The sequence below is a fragment of the Rhizophagus irregularis genome, chromosome 8 (assembly GCF_026210795.1).
Source record: "Rhizophagus irregularis chromosome 8, complete sequence".
Taxonomy (NCBI): Eukaryota; Fungi; Glomeromycota; class Glomeromycetes; order Glomerales; family Glomeraceae; genus Rhizophagus; species Rhizophagus irregularis.
Window position 1 is genome coordinate 2515942 of NC_089436.1, and position 18246 is coordinate 2534187.

Consider the following 18246-nt stretch of genomic DNA (forward strand, 5'->3'; position numbering starts at 1 on the left):
TTTTTACTCTTATAAAAGAATACTATAATACATTTAACATTGTTTTCTCATTTTCTGTTGACTTAAAAGCGCGCAAACAATATTTAATAAATATTGTGAGTGCTATAGATCGGCAAGTAACACCTATGTCAATATTCACCAAAATAGACCAAATTAAAAATAATTCGTGCTACTGTAGTGCTACTGTAGAAAAAACAAACTTTTCTAAATGGAAAAAGAATTTAGAAGGTTGTACATAAAATTGTGACGTGACACCAATCCTAACCTCATCATGCTGTAATAAGATTCTAACTAATAGTTTTTTTAGTTAAATCAACGGACATGCGCAACATGCGCAATGACAAATATACATTTGCCTTTGCAGTCTCTTGTCGAACATTCCTACTAAACAAGAAGCTTTTTAGGTTTATTCTCTATAAATGTATCAAAATAATCGGGAGTTTATAATAAACGATCCTATTAGCGAAAAATTGCGTTCTTAAACGAATGGTGTGATGCAAATTTTCTTATGAAAATCAGGGGGTATTGCATGCTTCATATCAGGTGATTCAAATTTAACCCTTCTTGCAGAATACGTAACACAATTTATTAGGATTGGATTAGGTACACAGTGGCGTAAATTATGATGAGACTAAAGGTCATCATGATAAAACATTCTTCTGCCGATTTAAAAAAACTCTCCTTCGAAAATTGGTATCGCCATCGCCATCTGTATGCATCAACAATTATGCGGTTCGTCCAATAAGTCTTAGTTTTAGCTTAATTTAGCTAATTAATAAAGTTAACGTATGTATATCATATTTGGTTATTTACAAAAACAAATAAAAAGTAGATTATCTGGGTTTTGAACATAGATTTTACCGTTATCCGTGATTTATTTTACAAGTAAATCAAAACTATATGTGGTTACCTAATTTTTTATTAAGCGATTAACTTTATCCTGTTAATCAATTTCACCATTAACGTTTGTGCTACTTGAAGGCAATGATGTGCTCTTGGAAGATTGGAAGCACTATTGGAAGCATAATTTTCTAATAAAACCAGGATTGGAAACTTCCAACAAATACTATTGGAAGTACAAATGCACATCACTGCTTGAAGGCTAACATAATTCCGGCCAGGATCAAGATAATTTCTTAAATAATTCTGACCAGACTTAAGATTAAAAAAGTGGACAAAATTGTCCACGCGAAATAAACAAACAGATTGGCTACAAGAAATCATGAAAAATAAAGTGGGCACACGAAATTTAACAAAAAAGGGGTAGGGATTGGACCCGGGTTAGACTTATACCCGGGTTACCCGCAGGTGGGTGGGTATCCGGGTGGTAATAATTTCCACCCGGGTGGAGGCAGGTAGGTCAACCACTAAACCCGTCAGGTCAACCTGGCAGATTACCCGTCAAGTCACCTGTTTAGTCACCTGTTGTTGATAAATTTTTTTATTGACCAATGTAAATCATTTAAAAGTTCCAATATAAATTAGTAAAATGATGTATCTTCAAATCATGATATTCAACTTGTTAGCCAATTGTTATTTGTTAAAAGAAATAGTTTATATTGTAAAGCTTGGAGTTAATAATATTTGAAATATAATAAGTTTGTTTTTTTTTGATCATAATAAAGCTACTATATAGCAAAAGAAATCAATATATAATATAAATGTTTTACAAGTTTTAAAATAAATAGTAATTTTTATATGTATTACGGGTGGGTAGCGGGTGGGTTGACGGGTTGGGTTGACCCGGGTGAACCCGCGGGTCCATCTGCCAGGTGACCCTGGTAGAGATTTTTTGAGACGGGTCCAATCTCTAAAAAGGGGGTGAATTGTCTATGAGAAATCAAAAAATGGAGTGAACATGTAAAAATAAAAGAGAAAAAGCGGACAAAATTGTTCAGGAACAAAATTAATAAAATATTTAATTTACAAGCAGCTTAAAGGACACTTTTATTTATTAAATAAAATAAGAAACTAGCAACTTGAAACCTATCATTAGGGACTACCCCAGCAACATTGATCAGCAATCATGTGACAAACCTGTATTTTAATTACCAATCATCACTTGACAAATCGTCATCTATCCGCTAATTTTATTGGATTCTGGCCAAAATAATTTCGGCTAAAATTATGGCGCTTTGCGGCTTTAGAAATTAGGCCGAAATTACGTTAATTTCAGCCAAGCGAAAAAATCGTCAAAATCACGCGCGATTTTTGGGCCATCCTGGACACCCTAATACAAAAGTTTTTCATTATCCTTGCCAATATGTTTAATATTATCCACACATATTTGTGTGCTATTTCTATACTACTTTCCAGTAATAACATAATAACTTCTACTTTCCACCCGCATATTTTGAAATAAAATTTGCCTAATTTAAAATCACAATAATAAAAATTATTTTCTTTAAAATATGGCATAAACAAAGGCCTAGACTTTCGCAACTTTTTAAATTTACTGCACGTTTAAAAAGAAAATTAAAAATAGGTACTAATTACAAATAATAATAAATTATCATCTATACCGTAAAACCATTGTAATCTTTAAAAAATATGGGATTTCACGTTACTTATTTGTAAATAATATCAATGACATACAATAACGAGTACGGACTTGGACTTCTTGCTATTTTCACGGTACATGGGAAATAAAATTCCTGAATTAGCTGTTGAACTTTATATGGATATTTCATCCTCTTAAAAATATTATTTCTTTAAAACACGTTGTTTTGTTTACAGTATATGAAAAACTACGGTCGGTTCGTTATACCGATTTTACAGTAAAACGAATTTATAAACCGTATTATAACACTATTATAACTGTATGTAACAAAATTTTTCTTATACCGATTTTTTTATATATATAACGAAGTGACATACGCTGTGTATAACCAAATTTATCCGGTTAATACCAGACTTTCCCATTATAACGAAGGCCCAATATTCCTGGACAAAAAAATTCGGTATAAGGACTGTAGATAATAAGGTTACCCGCCATGAACTAATAATAATCTTCATTCGATAGTAACCACTATACCATTGTGATACTTAAGACTACAGTTCGGTTTAATAAGACAAGATGATATATAATATTAATCTCGTACCAATTATTTTAGGTTAAAAAAAAAATTATATTTACTCCAATTAATTTATTCTTGAATTTCTTCGATACATACTAACATGTTGAAGGAGAATCATTTGCTTTACTTAGAATTCTAACAAATTTATTTGGTTTTGTAAAATTTAATGACAATTCATAATGTTTGATTTCACATTCATTTTAAATTTTATAATTACAATTCGCGAACCGAGTTTTATGAAAATCAAAGAAGAATAAATATTTATGAAATTATGTCCCTCAATAATACCATATAATGCGGCTCTTCTTATGTAACATGACCCTGCCTCAGACTAACAATCTTAACTATATAACGGTAGCCTTTTTGAGATACCTGTCAATATAAAAAAAAAAATATTTACTAAAGTAAAAGCTTAACAGATTATATTTCCTTTTCTTTTCTTTTCCAATACTTTAATATTTTATTATTATTTTTGACATTAAAACGACTCCATATTTTTTTGTGATCTTTTTTTTTAGAATCTTGCGTAACGGGACTAATATCTTCATCAGGTAATTCCAGATCATCATTTAAATCCAAGGTTTTATCAGGCAGCAAACCAAGTGCACGATCGTTAAACATACGGCGAATGGAATTGTATAACCCTTCTAACATATCCAATAATTTCATAAGAGAAATACGTTCTTGTGGATTTTGCTTCCAGCCTATAGGTATAAAAAAAATAAATTTCAATATCAACATGCATAGCCGTTTATAATTATTAAAAAGTACTTACTGTCATTTATAATTTTTTTATACCCTTCTTGATAAATTTTAGGAGTTAAAGCTCCAAATATAATTCTCTCTCTTTCACCTTTCATAATATGATCCTTGATTTTCTCTGCTTTCCAACCTTTATACGGAATTTTTTCAAAAGTAAGTTCCCAAAGTAACATACCAAAACTAAAAATTTCGCACTGAATTGTGTATTGAGAATTGGACAATGTTTCAGGAGCTAACCAAGGCAATATATCTCCTGCTGATTCTGAATCTATCGATAATGAGATATTATTCACATCATTAGTATAACATGCCAACTCAAAATTATAAATTTTAGGTTCTAAACTTTCTGTCATTAAAATATTTTCGCATTTCAGATTACGATGTAAAATATCAGCACATTGTAAAAATATAAGACCACGACAGATTTCAAGAGCGATCCGAACTTTATAATGAAATTGTATATCTTTTTGTTCATAAAGTTGTCTCAAAGATCCACGTTCAGCCCATTCAAAAACCATAACACTATAATTTTCAACTGACGAAATACCATAAAATCTAAGAATATGTTTACATTCAGATAATTTCATTAAAATTTCTAAAATTTTCTGTGTTCTCGAATCATTCAAAATAGGTTTACAAGCTACTTCTTGTCCTTTATAAACTTTCCTAATTATAAACCTGGTACTCTTGCCACGTTTGTCACTAGATTTTCCTTGTGCGGGACGTGTTAGGTCTTTTGAATTAATCTTATTTACATTATGTAGGGTTTTATACGAATGGTTCTTAGAAGATTTCGATTTCATCGAATAAATATTATTATAAAATGAGTTATCATTATCTTCTTGAATATCAAATAAATCTGTTGATTGTGATTCTTTCTGAAAATTATAATTGTTGCTAAAGCCATTTTTAATTAATTGATCAAGAATAGAAATAACTTGTCGAATATTTGGACGATCATCTGGTTCATCTTTCCAACAATCTATCAATAAATCAAATAAATTTATAAAATCAATTTTACTGAATATTTATATCAAAAAACAAACTAACCCGTATATAAATTACTATATTCAACAGGAGTGTCTTTGATAATTTCTTCCCTTTTTCCGTTTGTTATTTCCAAACTTAACATTATATTATAATCAACATCATAGAACGGTTGATGTCCACTCGAAATTTGCCAGAAAAGTACTCCGATGCTATATACATCAGATTTCTTAGTTAGCTTATATTTTTCAATGATAAAACGTTTCGGATCTATATAGGGTATAACACCAAATATTTGTGATGAGTTACTAGTCTCTTTAGATGCTTCTTTAGATAACCCAAAATCTGCCAGCTTAATAGTTTTCTGATGTATAAGTATATTATTTGCATGCTATTAAATAAAAAAGGTAACATAATTAGCTTCAATAAAATGATCAATTTAAAAAAGTTTAAAAAGGTTAGAAAAGCAAAAATATACCAGATCACGATGAATAATATTGTTATCATGTAAAAATGCTATTGCATTTGCTAGCTGTGAAGCTAAATTAAGCTTATCACTCCAATCAAGTTCATTAAAATGTTTATCTAAATAATCATTTAACGTACCACTATCAGCATATTCCAATACTAAACAATACTTGTTCATTTGATAAACTGCATCTATAAGATAAAATAAAAAATAAAATACTAATACATGAAATAAAAAGAAAATTATTTAATCAATACCGGTGTCTACTTTTGTAATCCCATAGAATCGTAAAATATTTTCATGAGAATTAATAAGCTTATGTAATTTTAACTAAAATCGAAGTAGTACAATTTAAAATTTATAGTAAATCTTATCGCCTATCATTATTAAAGCTCAATTATTACCTCTTTAACAACCTTTGATAGAGTTGTTTTATCATTATTAAAAGATTTCAAAGCGAAGATTTTATCATTCCCATCATTCAAAGTAGCACGAACTACGGTAGCAAATGAACCCCTTCCTATCAATTGAATGTCCTTGAAGTTCGAATAATCATATATTTTGTTAGCCGATTCTAACCAAATGATTTCATTTTTCGTCTCTGCGCCAGTCGATAAATTTATTTCTGTGTTATCTGAAAATCTATTTAATTTTTTCTTCAATTTTATAGAGTTGAAAAAAGACATTTTTTTTTTTTTTTTGTAAGATTCCATATATGACCAGTATTTTAACCTGATAATTTCCCAATTTAGGAAATTCACATGTTAATTATATATATATAGATATATATAAGGCGCATGGAACTTTAACTTAAAAAATAAATTAACCGGTTGACAATACGAGAATTATCTTTTGATTTTGCCTCGTGATATCGTTACTTATAAATTAATAAAAATAAAGAAGTGTGAAATAAAAATTTTTTATTATGATTGAACAGAAATTCCTATTATTATATTTAAATAGTATAATTATAAACAAATTTTATTATTATTATTATTCCAAAACTGTCAGTAAACAACCTAAAATGATTATCGTTTTCCCGCATTCTCAAAAGGGCAACTCTGTCTAATAACTATTTCATTGGAGACCAATGAAATAATATTTTTACATTATAGTTTTTATATTATTGAAGTGTGAGAAAGTTAACGCTTACATGATCCAAACTTACTGTACATAGCGTCGCCCCGGAAAAAAATGGTATCCAGTAACACCAACAAATTTTCTACCCTCACGTGACCTAAAAATATTCATCACCGACATCACACCCGCCTCGTTTTCATGTTTTATTTGAGGGACATTTTTTTTTTGCATCCCAAAATTATTTTTTTCACATCCCCTTAAATGTCGCTGGTCACGTGGTAGGTTAGAATTTATGATTTTTCGACATTTATTTTACAGGTTCGCATGTGACTTCAGACTACTGAAAAAAATGTCACGAAATGGCCGGCATTACGCAACTTGACTGAAATTAAGTGTGGCGCACTTGTGACGGATAAGGTGTGACGAATAAGTTTTTACCTACTCGAAAAAAACAAAGTCCCTCAGATACTTATAGAAAATGGAAACGCAGTGGGGTGTGACGGTTGTGACAAAAAAGTCACGTGATTTTTCGTGACATTTTTTTCAGGTTACGCTGGGAAAGTCTTTCTCCTTTTACTACACCACAAGGTCGATAAGGGGTGACATGTTTTTCAAAACTATGAATTTCTAGATGAGAAGAGTGTTGCCTTAAAAAAGCGTTAAAATAAACTTAAATAGCTCGCTCAAAAAATAAAAACTTGAGCCGGATAGGATAATTAGCTATAGTAAACACTGAAGCCGTATACTGTATAACTTTTTAATTTCCTTAAATGGTACAAATGTGTCTTATGATGAAGGAGAGAATGAAAGTTAAAGATGAATCTTTGTATTGAACTTTCATCTTATTCTTGATTTTATTCTAGAAAAGATGGATCGTCAAAGAAAATCATGAAATTTAAATTGCTCATCACATAATTACATCTATCTCAGAGGGCGATGGGCATTCACGGGTTTATCACGACAGGAACCAAAAAAAGGTAAAGTGTAATCCATTTTAATGCATTATATATAGACACAGATTATGACTTAAATATTATTTTTACATTACAGTCAGTCCTTTCCATTGCGAATTATGATATAACGAATTTTACGATATAACGAATCTTTAGTGTGGTACGCATTTAATCATATGAAAAAAAAAAATTTACACAAAATTTTACTAATAAAATGCAGTATAACGTTGAACGAAGAAAAACTTATAAATTCACAGATGTAAGAAACCCTTTTATAACGAATTTCTTTTAAAACGAATTTTTTTTTAATGACTTTTGCAAGATAAATTTTAATATAAAGGGCAGTTTAATGTTGGTTTTCTCAAATAAGCAATTTTATCATTTTATTAAAAGATTGATGATTTATGTTTTGAAGTTTCCTTTGCCTTCATGAGCATGACGTTCTACAAATGTTTTGATTTCCTCTATTTACTGCATTATACCAAATTTTTCCGCTATACCGAATAATTCGTTATTAGCATTAACGAATTTTCTCATAACGAAGGCCTGATCGGTCGGACGTCTACTTCCCTACTTCGTTATATCGAGGGCCGACTGTATTACAACTTGGTGAATTTCAGTTGGAAAATTCTCAAAATCACAAAATAAACGTTCCAGATTCAGTGTCCGAAGTCACGTGTAACCTTGTAAATTTATCCATAATTTTTTCCGGGTTGTTAATTGTGCAATGACACGACTCGTACCAAAATTTTGCAACACCATGTCTAAAGATTCTATTGTCATCACAGGTAGGGTCCCCTGCAAATTAATAGAAAGACAGTCTTGATGATAGGCTGTTCGTCTAGTTATATTTTGACGGTTTATTCATTTTTACAAACGTCGTGTAGTCTGTACTAAACTGAATATACCGTTATACTTGTGTTCCTAAGTAATATAAAAAATTAATTTCATTTAAATAATAACTAGAGATGAATCAAGAATCAAGTTGGGCACGTTCATTAATATTTTTCAGTAAATATGTGATTTATAATCAATTTCGTATTGTTCCTTAATTCCCATAACAGATATTATCAATATTATCAGAATCATATTTATTATATTTTTGGCTTAAAAGAAGTATTTATCAAATTATTGTATAGCAAAACCAAATAAAAATTTTTAATATTCGTCCCCAATCTAACTAATAAAATGACGTAATATATCATATGATCTCTATGCTTCGAATCTTACCGTTACTTATTTTTTATTTTAATTATTTTTTTATTTTTAGAGACTGTGCAACGTTTTTTTTGCATTCTATGAAAGTTTATTCTTTTCAAACTCTTGCAAAAATATCCTCCCATTTTGTATTTCGTTGCTTTTCCAGATGTATCATTTTTTCCAAGGTTCTGAAAAAATATAAAAATAATCTTTATGATGTCTATATAAATTTTTAAAATAAAAATAATTACAATTCCGTAAGATTTTAAAGGATTTTACGTTATTATTTTCAATTTATTCAATTTATTCAGTATTATAACGAATTATAAATAATAAAGATTTATTTAAATAAAAAATATTTTTTTTTCTTTCCTTATTAAACATTTTGTATTATAAATACGCTCATTGAATATGTAATTTAATTTAAAAAGAATATAACATAAAAATAGTAAATTTAATATAATTATTAACATATATTCATTGTAATCTTCAAATTCTTTTTTCCAATTTCTATAACACAATCAACATTTTAAATATTCTATATTTTGCTAAAATATCACATTTAGTGAATTTGAAAAATTTTGATTTCTCTTGTTCTTTTTTGTTATACCCTTTTAACTTTTTCCGATTTCCCTCAAGATGGAATGAAATTTTACTTTCCATCTCTTCTTATAAAATATTTTTTAATAGAAAGATGTTTCTTGATGGCAAACTGTGTTTTCGTGTAAAGACTTGTCTAAATTATAAAAAAAAAAATAAATCATGACTATTATTAGAAGTTAATCTAAACTAAATTATTATTTCACTCTTTTAATATGCAATTCAACGATGTTATAATGGTATTATTTAATCTTCAACAAATCAAAATTTCTTTATTTTTTACCTACCCAATATTGCTTTTAATTCTTTATTACCATTTCGCAAATATAGAATTCGTCTGTAATCGTTGACATAATCATTTGGTAAAGGCTACAAATTTCTAATAATCGATGATACTATCATATCACGGTAATACAATTATGTATTCATTATATTATTTACTTTATTTTTATTCCGAAGAAACTCAGTCACGTGATCATTTTCTGAAAAATTTTTTATAATAAGAAAGGTTCGAATCCAGCAATCACTACTGCGTAATTGGAGTAGAGGAGTTAATGCTTTACAGAAAAGAAAAAATTACCTCCATGTATTCATCTGAATGAACATAAAATTAATCACCTTCTAAAAAAAAGAGGACTTTGGAAGGGTGCCTCTATCAAATTACGCAATTATAGTTACAACTATTCTTCGAATGAGTCTAAAAAAACGAGGATAACTTAAGGTATACAGTAGATCAAATTTTTAAGTATTCCATGTTAATGGTCCGGCCCAGAACATCAGGACCACGACCACGATTCAGTCCTAGGACCAATTTTGGACTGGACCAATATAGGATAGACCAATACCATCGTATAATTTATTTGTACTGCTACCTATTTAAGATGCCAACTAAAAGGGTTCAAAAAGAGCATATGAACGCCCATCTTTAAAAAAGAAAATCATATGAATCAAATGTTCGATCTAATTTTCAAATTGCGTTACATATTCTGATTTTGTACATTATCTGAATTAGAAATTTTTTATATATATCTTTCTTCACTTCCTAAAAAATTAAAATAGAAGTTTAAGTATACAACCGTATATCGAAAGTTTGAGAAAATTTGTAAAGTTAATAATCGCGTTTATTGAGAATACATAATACAGATCATTTTATCATATGTATAAATAGATAATGCGCATTTTATTTTTTTTTTCTTAATTGTTGCATATACAAAAAATTTTATTTTATCCCTTAAAACGGTAAAAACATTGCAGGCAAATTTGCCTGCAATTTTACCGAACATTCAGTTCTCATCTAATTTTATGAAAAATGAAGTTATTCTAATAAATTTTTTTTTTGCAAAGAGCTTAAATCATAATTTATATGATAATAATCATTATTTATTAATTATTTATTATAAGATTGAAGATTATCTATTGGTTAAAAGTTGTATTTTAGATGACAAAAAATTTTGAAAAATTTTGCATTCAACTTTGATGATCTCATTGGGATTTGATTGTGGCTACATTAAAGCTTAATGTTTATTATTATGTATTTTAATGTTTAGAAGTAGCATTTTGACTTTACATAGAACCCTAAAAAATGAATTATTTTTATGAACTTGTAAAAAATGCATAAAGTTAAATTTTATCATCTCTATTTTATTCATTAGAGTGTGAAGTTTCATAATAAAAATAAAAAAATATATTAAAATGCTTTGTAATAAAGCAGAATATTATGGTAAAGAAAATTAATTTATATATTTTTTTTTTTTTTTTAACAAAGGAAAAATTTATTATAAAAGAAAAATATACAAAATTGAACTAATCTAGTTTAAATACAAGATCGAATAAAAACTAATAAAAAACTTGGTGACTTAAGAATATGTGTTCAAAAGAACTATCTACCATCATGCCTGCCCAAATACTTTCACATGCATAAAACATCCTACCAGTATTCATACATCCTTTGGTGACTAGCTCAAAGATATTTCTCTATAAAAAAAAAATAAAACTATAACATAAAACAATTCTAAAACCTAAAAAAATCTAGTATATCCTAAATTAATTTACGTAAAACATCTAAAATTTCCACTAAGACCTTAGATCGTGATGTTTTATGGGACTTATCTTTTTTCTGCTTTTTATGCTTCTCAGATTTTGTCTCTTGTGGTTTCTTTTTAGAATTCTTAGAATTCTTTTGACTTTTATCAGTCTGTCGACTTCCTGAAGTTCTTTTCTGATCCTTGTTGGCATTATTGCCAAATGACCTTGTTCATTGCATTGGAGGATCATGTTGATTCCAAGACAGGTGCTGTTGCTCCCAATCATATTGATTATCTAATGCTGTACGCATATCAACCCACTTTTCAAAATAACCAATAAGCTTACGATCCCCTTTTGCTGTTTGTACAATTTTAAAGCTTTTCAAACCATTAATCGCAGTAAGGAATGAATGTGGGCGATGGTCTTTCCAAGGTTGCTACTGTCATCGAATCTGGAATTTTTTGAATTGTAGCTTGAAGCTTCTCACGTTGTTTTCCTTCTTTGAGTGTCCATCTTGCTGAAAACCACTGAACCGGTATCCCCCTAAATCTGTAGTCCAAACCGGACCATCATTACCTTCAAACTGGGCTAGACGAAAGGAAGTTAATTCTATCTTCAAACGAACTGTCTGGTATTTCTTTTGTTGTTTTGTTTGTAACGAGATAGTCTTTCCCACAGAGTTTACTGTTGCAGAATTTCTTCTGGTGTCAAGGATACTGGAACATCATAAACCAATATATTTCTAATCCGTGATGTACCATCATCATCTGGTTTATGACCTGTAATAACTTGTTGAATAATATTTTTATTTGACTTCTTTTTTTTATTCGAAGATTTTGTCAAATTGTCAACTGGTTGTTTTACAAGCTGCGGCTGAGGCATTACATCCAGTTCAGAAATAGGTTGTACTGTTGAGATGTCCATATCAATATGTTGATCAACATGTGATTGTGATCCAGAGGCATCCGCAATCGACCGATTTATAATTACATCTTGATCAACACCCAATTGATCATCATCATCATCAGTATTTCTCATTATTCCACTAGTACTTACATCTGTAAGCACATCAGAATCAGAATCTTCAGATTGGTGTTTTTTCTTCTTATTTTTTTTAGCCTTCTTGCCCTTTTTAGACTTTTCCTCATACTTTCTCACTAAACATAACATTTGCTTTCTTCCTTCACTGCGCTCTTTTATTCCAGAGTATACTGCGTTAAAACCCTGAGAAGCAGAGTACATAGCAACATGTAAAAAAAAAGAAAAACTTTGAGGTGTCATTTTATAGCGAGTGGCTCTATTCTCCCAACTGAGTATTTCTTCATTTGATAGACCAAAATTTGCTTTTAAAATATTATTTTGAACTTCTACTTGAGGTCCAAAAAAAAATGAAGTAAAAAGACTTTCACAATATTGAAAATAATGTGTATATGTAAAATGTAAAAATCTATGTTCTTCACCAGTTCCATAAGGAAACCTATTTTCGGCTATTTGTATATTTCTACTATCTTCCATATTAATAAAAACGAGAGTAAAAAAAAAAAAATTTTTTATTTTTTACTGCGGAATTATTATGTTTTTAAGAAATTGAGGAAGAAGTTTTTTTTTTTGTAAAGAAAATTAATTTATTATAGATGTTATTTTTTCGAGGTTAATATGTATGATCATCCATCCACATATGATCAACATAGCTGCGGAATTATAGGATAATCTTATTGAGAAATGAAGGATCTACAGTACATCAAAAAAAAATTTTCTTTTGTCGATTCCACTCAAATATCGTACTTCAAAACCGACTCTTTGGTTGCACAATTTTAATATTTTTTTTTTTATTTTAATAAAATAAAATAAAGATATAAAAAGGCCAAAAAAAGTTACGACAAGTTTATAACATCCAATATGATCCTTTCTTAAAGAATTGAAGGAAAATTACACCTGTCGAAAAAACAATATTTTTTCCTTTACAAATTTCCTTTGATAAAAAGAAGTCTTATATGAAATACTTTTCTACATTATAATCCCAGTTTACAATTACTTACCAAGTACCTTCCATTTCTAATTTTATTTATTTATTTTCGAATAGAGAGAAAAGTACCTTTCCCTTTTCGATCTATTTAAAAACATTGTTGCGACAAAAAGTCTTAACAAGATTTTCATAATAGATTTTGCACGAATCAATATGAACCCAATGTATTATCTTTCATCTTCCACTATTAATACTATGACTTACGTATCACAAGATAATGTTATTGCTGAATACTCGTTTTTTTATAAAGCATGGAACGATCATCAAATTTATCATATTACCTGCGAAGAAATCTCATTTGATATATATCGTTTCACTTCTTTTAAGCAATCACGTCTACTCGGCTCAAAATTACGTTCAATCAAGTAATTTACATGTATTTTTTTTACCAGTAACCTGATGATAAAAAAATTTATCAGATTATTTGTGAATTAGTTTCGTACAAATTCATTATTGATTTGTTGAATAAAATTAAATATGGGATTAAAATTAATGATCTACGACAAAAAGAATTTGAATTTCTCGGGAGAATGTAAAGAAAATTTGGAATTTTACTTGAAACAGGATTTGATTGATTGTTTGGCATCAAACAGAATTAACGAGCAATTTAATATGAATGTTAATGGTAGTTACTATACCTTAGAATAATATTTTTAAATAACTTTTTTAGGTTTCATAAATTATTTATTTGAGATATTCTTATTTCATAATATATTATAAATTATATACTAGTATACGTGTTTATTTTTCATGTATTCATATTTTATATTGGTCTTTAACATTTTTTAAATAAATTTATTTTACTTCAATACAACCTTATTCATTATTTAATAGAAGACAGATTGCAAAATGTATCTAGCATACTTAGGGAGGGATATAACTATAAAGTTCAAGTCCTGGACTTTAGGACTAAGTCTTCTTTAGCGTATCATTGGTATAAGCTAAAAGATATCTGATAAAAATGGTTATCCGGATAGATTATTTTTTAGTTGATGGGTATTAGGGTGTCCAGGATTTGACGATCACGATTTTATAACGATTTTGGCCAAAATTTTGCGATTTTTGCGATACCACGATTTTGGCCAAAATTTTGCGATTTTCGCGATACTCAAATATGATTGGCTATTTAGACACTATAAGTCACGTGAAATCGTGAATGTATCGCCGATAATAATCATTGATAATCTCTTTTTTTTCGCTTAGTCATTTTTAATAAAATGGTCGCGCCTCACATACGTTTGTCTCAAAGTGCCGAGTATCGTGAAAACTATATCGTACAAGAAAACAAACTATGGTGTCGATTTTGCAATGTAGAAATTGATCATGAAAGAAAGAACTCTGTAGATAAACATATTAAAACATTAAAACACCTTAATAATAAAAACAAGAATAATTCTAATTTGTTAATCCAAAGAACTTTACCTTCTTTTGAAAATACACTAAATGAACGAGAAAAAATTAATAAAGAGATAGTACAAGCATTTACTTATGCAGACATTCCTTTGGAAAAAATTGAGAAATTAAAACCATTTTTATTAAATCATTGTAAAAATGGTATGTATTTTCTGATATTTCAATTTCAAATTTGCCTTTTTTATTTTTATTTATTAATATATTTTTGTTTATAGTGGGCTTAATTACTGGAGCAAATCAACTTCGTGAGAAATATCTTCCATTATCATATGAAATAGCGCTCCAAAAATTGAAAAATGATGTCATCAATAAAATTATTTGTTTGACAATTGATGAAACAACAGATCGTTGTGGCTGGCATGCCGTTAATATATTATTTAGTTTTGATAATAAGACTAAATTAGCTAAAACAGAATTTTTGTCTAATGTTAACGCTTCATCTATTTCACAATTTGTTATGAATACAATTCATTTTTATAATATTTCTTATGAAAATATTATTTTTTTTATTTCTGATAACGCTTCATACATGAAATTGGCGTATTCAAATTTATCTCCCTTTTTACCAAATTTAAAACACAATTGTTGCTTAGCGCATATCCTTAATTTAATTGGTGAAGCATGGGTGAACTTTCAAAAGTTTGAATTGGTTGACAAATTAATTATGAATTTTAAATCGATATTTACTTATAATTCACAAAGAAAAATTCGATGGAAGGAGCATTTATTACAAAATGGTATTGAATCACCTACTTTAGCACCCCTACCAGTAAAAACAAGGTGGAATTCATGGTTTTTATTTTTATGTTGGATTAAACCTTTATATTCTCATTTAATAACTTTTGTTACTGCAGAATATTCTATTAATCATGATTCAAAAGCTGTTTGAGATCTTTACACATTTTGTCAAAACAGAAGCCATGTTTTTTGTGTTAAAATATTTATATATTTTATTACATATAATAGCAAAAGGTAAGTGAATTTAATGGATTTAATAATTTTATAATAATATTACTAATATAATACTTTATTTATTTAGATTAATCAATGATTTGGAATTCTTTAAAATAAGAAACAAGGCTATAGCTCCATTTGTTTATTCACGAATAGTATCTCTTCAAGCTTTTTTATCATCAGGAACCAGGAATCCTCCAATTTCAAATGAAATATTCCAATTATTAAATGAAGAAAATCAAGATATTGCATCTTTTGTTTCATTATTTTCTAGAGCTTTTATATTGGCAAATGAAAAATGTGAGAAACATATATCTCATCATCCAGCTTTATTATTTTTCAAAGCAATACAATGTTTTGATCCAAGATTTATTCAATCTAATTCATCTAATCATACTTTACAGAAACCTTGAAAATTTGAGCGATGTTGAATTGATATGGATACGATATAAATTTCATGTCATAATGGTATCAATTTCCGTGATGATATTGTTATAATGTTGATTCGATATCGTTACTTCATCACCATAATTTATCGCGAAAATATCGTGGCGATATCTATTTAAAAGAATATCAAATCGGCACAGTCTTGATATCATTACGATGTCAGTAATTTCAAAAAAAAAAGATGTAGTATTTTCGATATTGATTTGATATCGTCACTTCATCACCATAATTTATCGCGAAAATATCGGGACAACATTTATTTAAAAGAATATCTGATCAGTATAGTCTTGATATCGTTACGATATTGTTAATTTCAGGGAGAAAAAAGATGTATTTACGATATTGATATGATATCGTCACATTATCACCATAATTTATCGCGAAAATATCGTGACGATATCTATTCAAAAGAATATCAAATCGGCACAGTCTTGATATCATTACGATGTCAGTAATTTCAAAAAAAAAAGATGTAGTATTTGCGATATTGATTTGATATCGTCACTTCATCCCCCAATTTATCGCCGAGATATCATGACAATATCTATTCAAAAATATCTAATCGGCACAGTCTTGATATCATTACGATGTCGGTAATTTCAAATAAAAAAAAAAGTATTTACGATATTGATTTGATATTGTCACTTCATTGCCGCAACTCATTTGTGGTATCGCAACTCATCCGCAATACCGTAAATATTAAACTTTATTTTTTTACAAATTAATAAAAAACTTTTAAATGTATAACGTGCTGTCATATTAATAAAATAAAATTCTGATATTTTATGCGATTTTGAGAAGCTATTACTGATAGAGTTGCGTTTTACCTTCTAATTTTAACATTGCATCCTTAAAACATACGAATATCGTCAAAAAATCCATGATTTCTCAATATTGATTTTATTTGTGATTATCTAGAATTCAATTAAGTAATATTTTTAAGTAATATACATTAGTTATCTCAAAAAGTAACTTCTTCTTAATAGACTTAGAGAATACAATGTTGCAAAGCATCTTTTAACGCCAGATTGAGCTTGTGCATTCATACACCGTCATCCACCTTGTCTCCACGTACGATTTTAGACCTCCTCCTTGTATATTTTTTAATTGAATAGCGCTTTAAGTAATGCCGCGCCTATAGCCGAATTTTTGAAAAATCTTGTGAGATTACATTTGCGCATTTAATCATGTCAGAACTGATTAAATTAACGCAGCGCGCAATGCACCGTATATCGAGAATTGATGGATGATTTTGAGAGATAATTCGGCGGTGTGGTCCCATAGAGCTGATAAAATGATCATGTGAATCTTAGAATAGATAACAAATAGAAGAAACAAAATTAAAATCAGAATATTAATAAAGAAATAATAATGAAATTTACCAATCGTACAATTAGTTTTCTTAGCTAATTCATTATAGATTCGTAAATTTACACGAGCCAATTCAGCTTGTAATAACGTTCCACTTAAAATTTGTCAAGTTGGTAGTAGGTTGTACGCTGGTTGTAAAGTTTTAATCATATCAATAAACCAAGGTTTTCAATAACACTAAATGGGATGCTACTCAATACTCATATCAAAAGCTTTAGTAACCAAACGGTCAATAGCATCAAAATATCTCTTTTCCAATTTGTTGTTTTTTTTGTTAAAATTTTGAATTGATGTATGTTCGTAATTTTGTCTTTGCTTTTATTTGGTGATTACCTCCAGTTTAATTAATCACGATATTGCAAATTAACTGTGATTAATTATGGTATTGCGGAATAATTGTAACGTTGCAGAATAAATGCGGTTGCAAAATTGCGAAAATTTAGACATCATAATTCGTAATGTTCGCAATATCATAACCGTCATCCTTAATTATAACAAAAAAAAATTAATTTGCAAAAAATTAGACTTTTGTTTATTTTATTACTAAAAGCATCATGTGGTATATTACAAAATTTCCTTGAATATTGAACTTCACGTGATACAAACCTACAATTAATCAAAAAAATCTTGATATCGCTAATATCGAAGCGGTATATCACGAAGACATCCCCATGGTTTTTTTTTTTGCTTTCCCTCCTACGTTCAAAAAAGATTTTTCAGAAAAATTATAGATATTAAAAAATTGTTACGATGTGAAAACTGATAATTCCACGTGTATAAATATACAGTATATAATAATAAAAACATATAATACACAATATACCTTATTTCGCAATCGTGATTTTCTTTCATCATTACTACTCTCTTCATTATCAACGGAAC

The 18246-nt window shown here is 28.6% G+C and overlaps 2 protein-coding genes across 2 annotated transcripts; both read right to left on the minus strand.

Moving 5' to 3' along the window:
- Positions 1–3497: 3497 nt before the first annotated feature.
- OCT59_028442 (uncharacterized protein) lies at positions 3498–5981 on the minus strand (the record flags this gene model as incomplete). The annotated part of the gene is made up of 6 exons (XM_025309532.2): positions 3498–3781; positions 3853–4821; positions 4890–5217; positions 5305–5486; positions 5553–5625; positions 5700–5981. 6 exons carry the CDS (start codon positions 5979–5981, stop codon positions 3498–3500), a joined length of 2118 nt encoding a protein of 705 aa, XP_025169899.2.
- A 5853-nt stretch (positions 5982–11834) lies between these two features.
- Positions 11835–12668, minus strand: OCT59_028443 (uncharacterized protein; the record flags this gene model as incomplete). The annotated part of the gene is made up of 1 exon (XM_025330736.2): positions 11835–12668. The coding sequence occupies one exon, from the start codon at positions 12666–12668 to the stop codon at positions 11835–11837; it is 834 nt and encodes a 277-aa protein (XP_025169898.2).
- Between the last annotated feature and the right edge of the window lie 5578 nt (positions 12669–18246).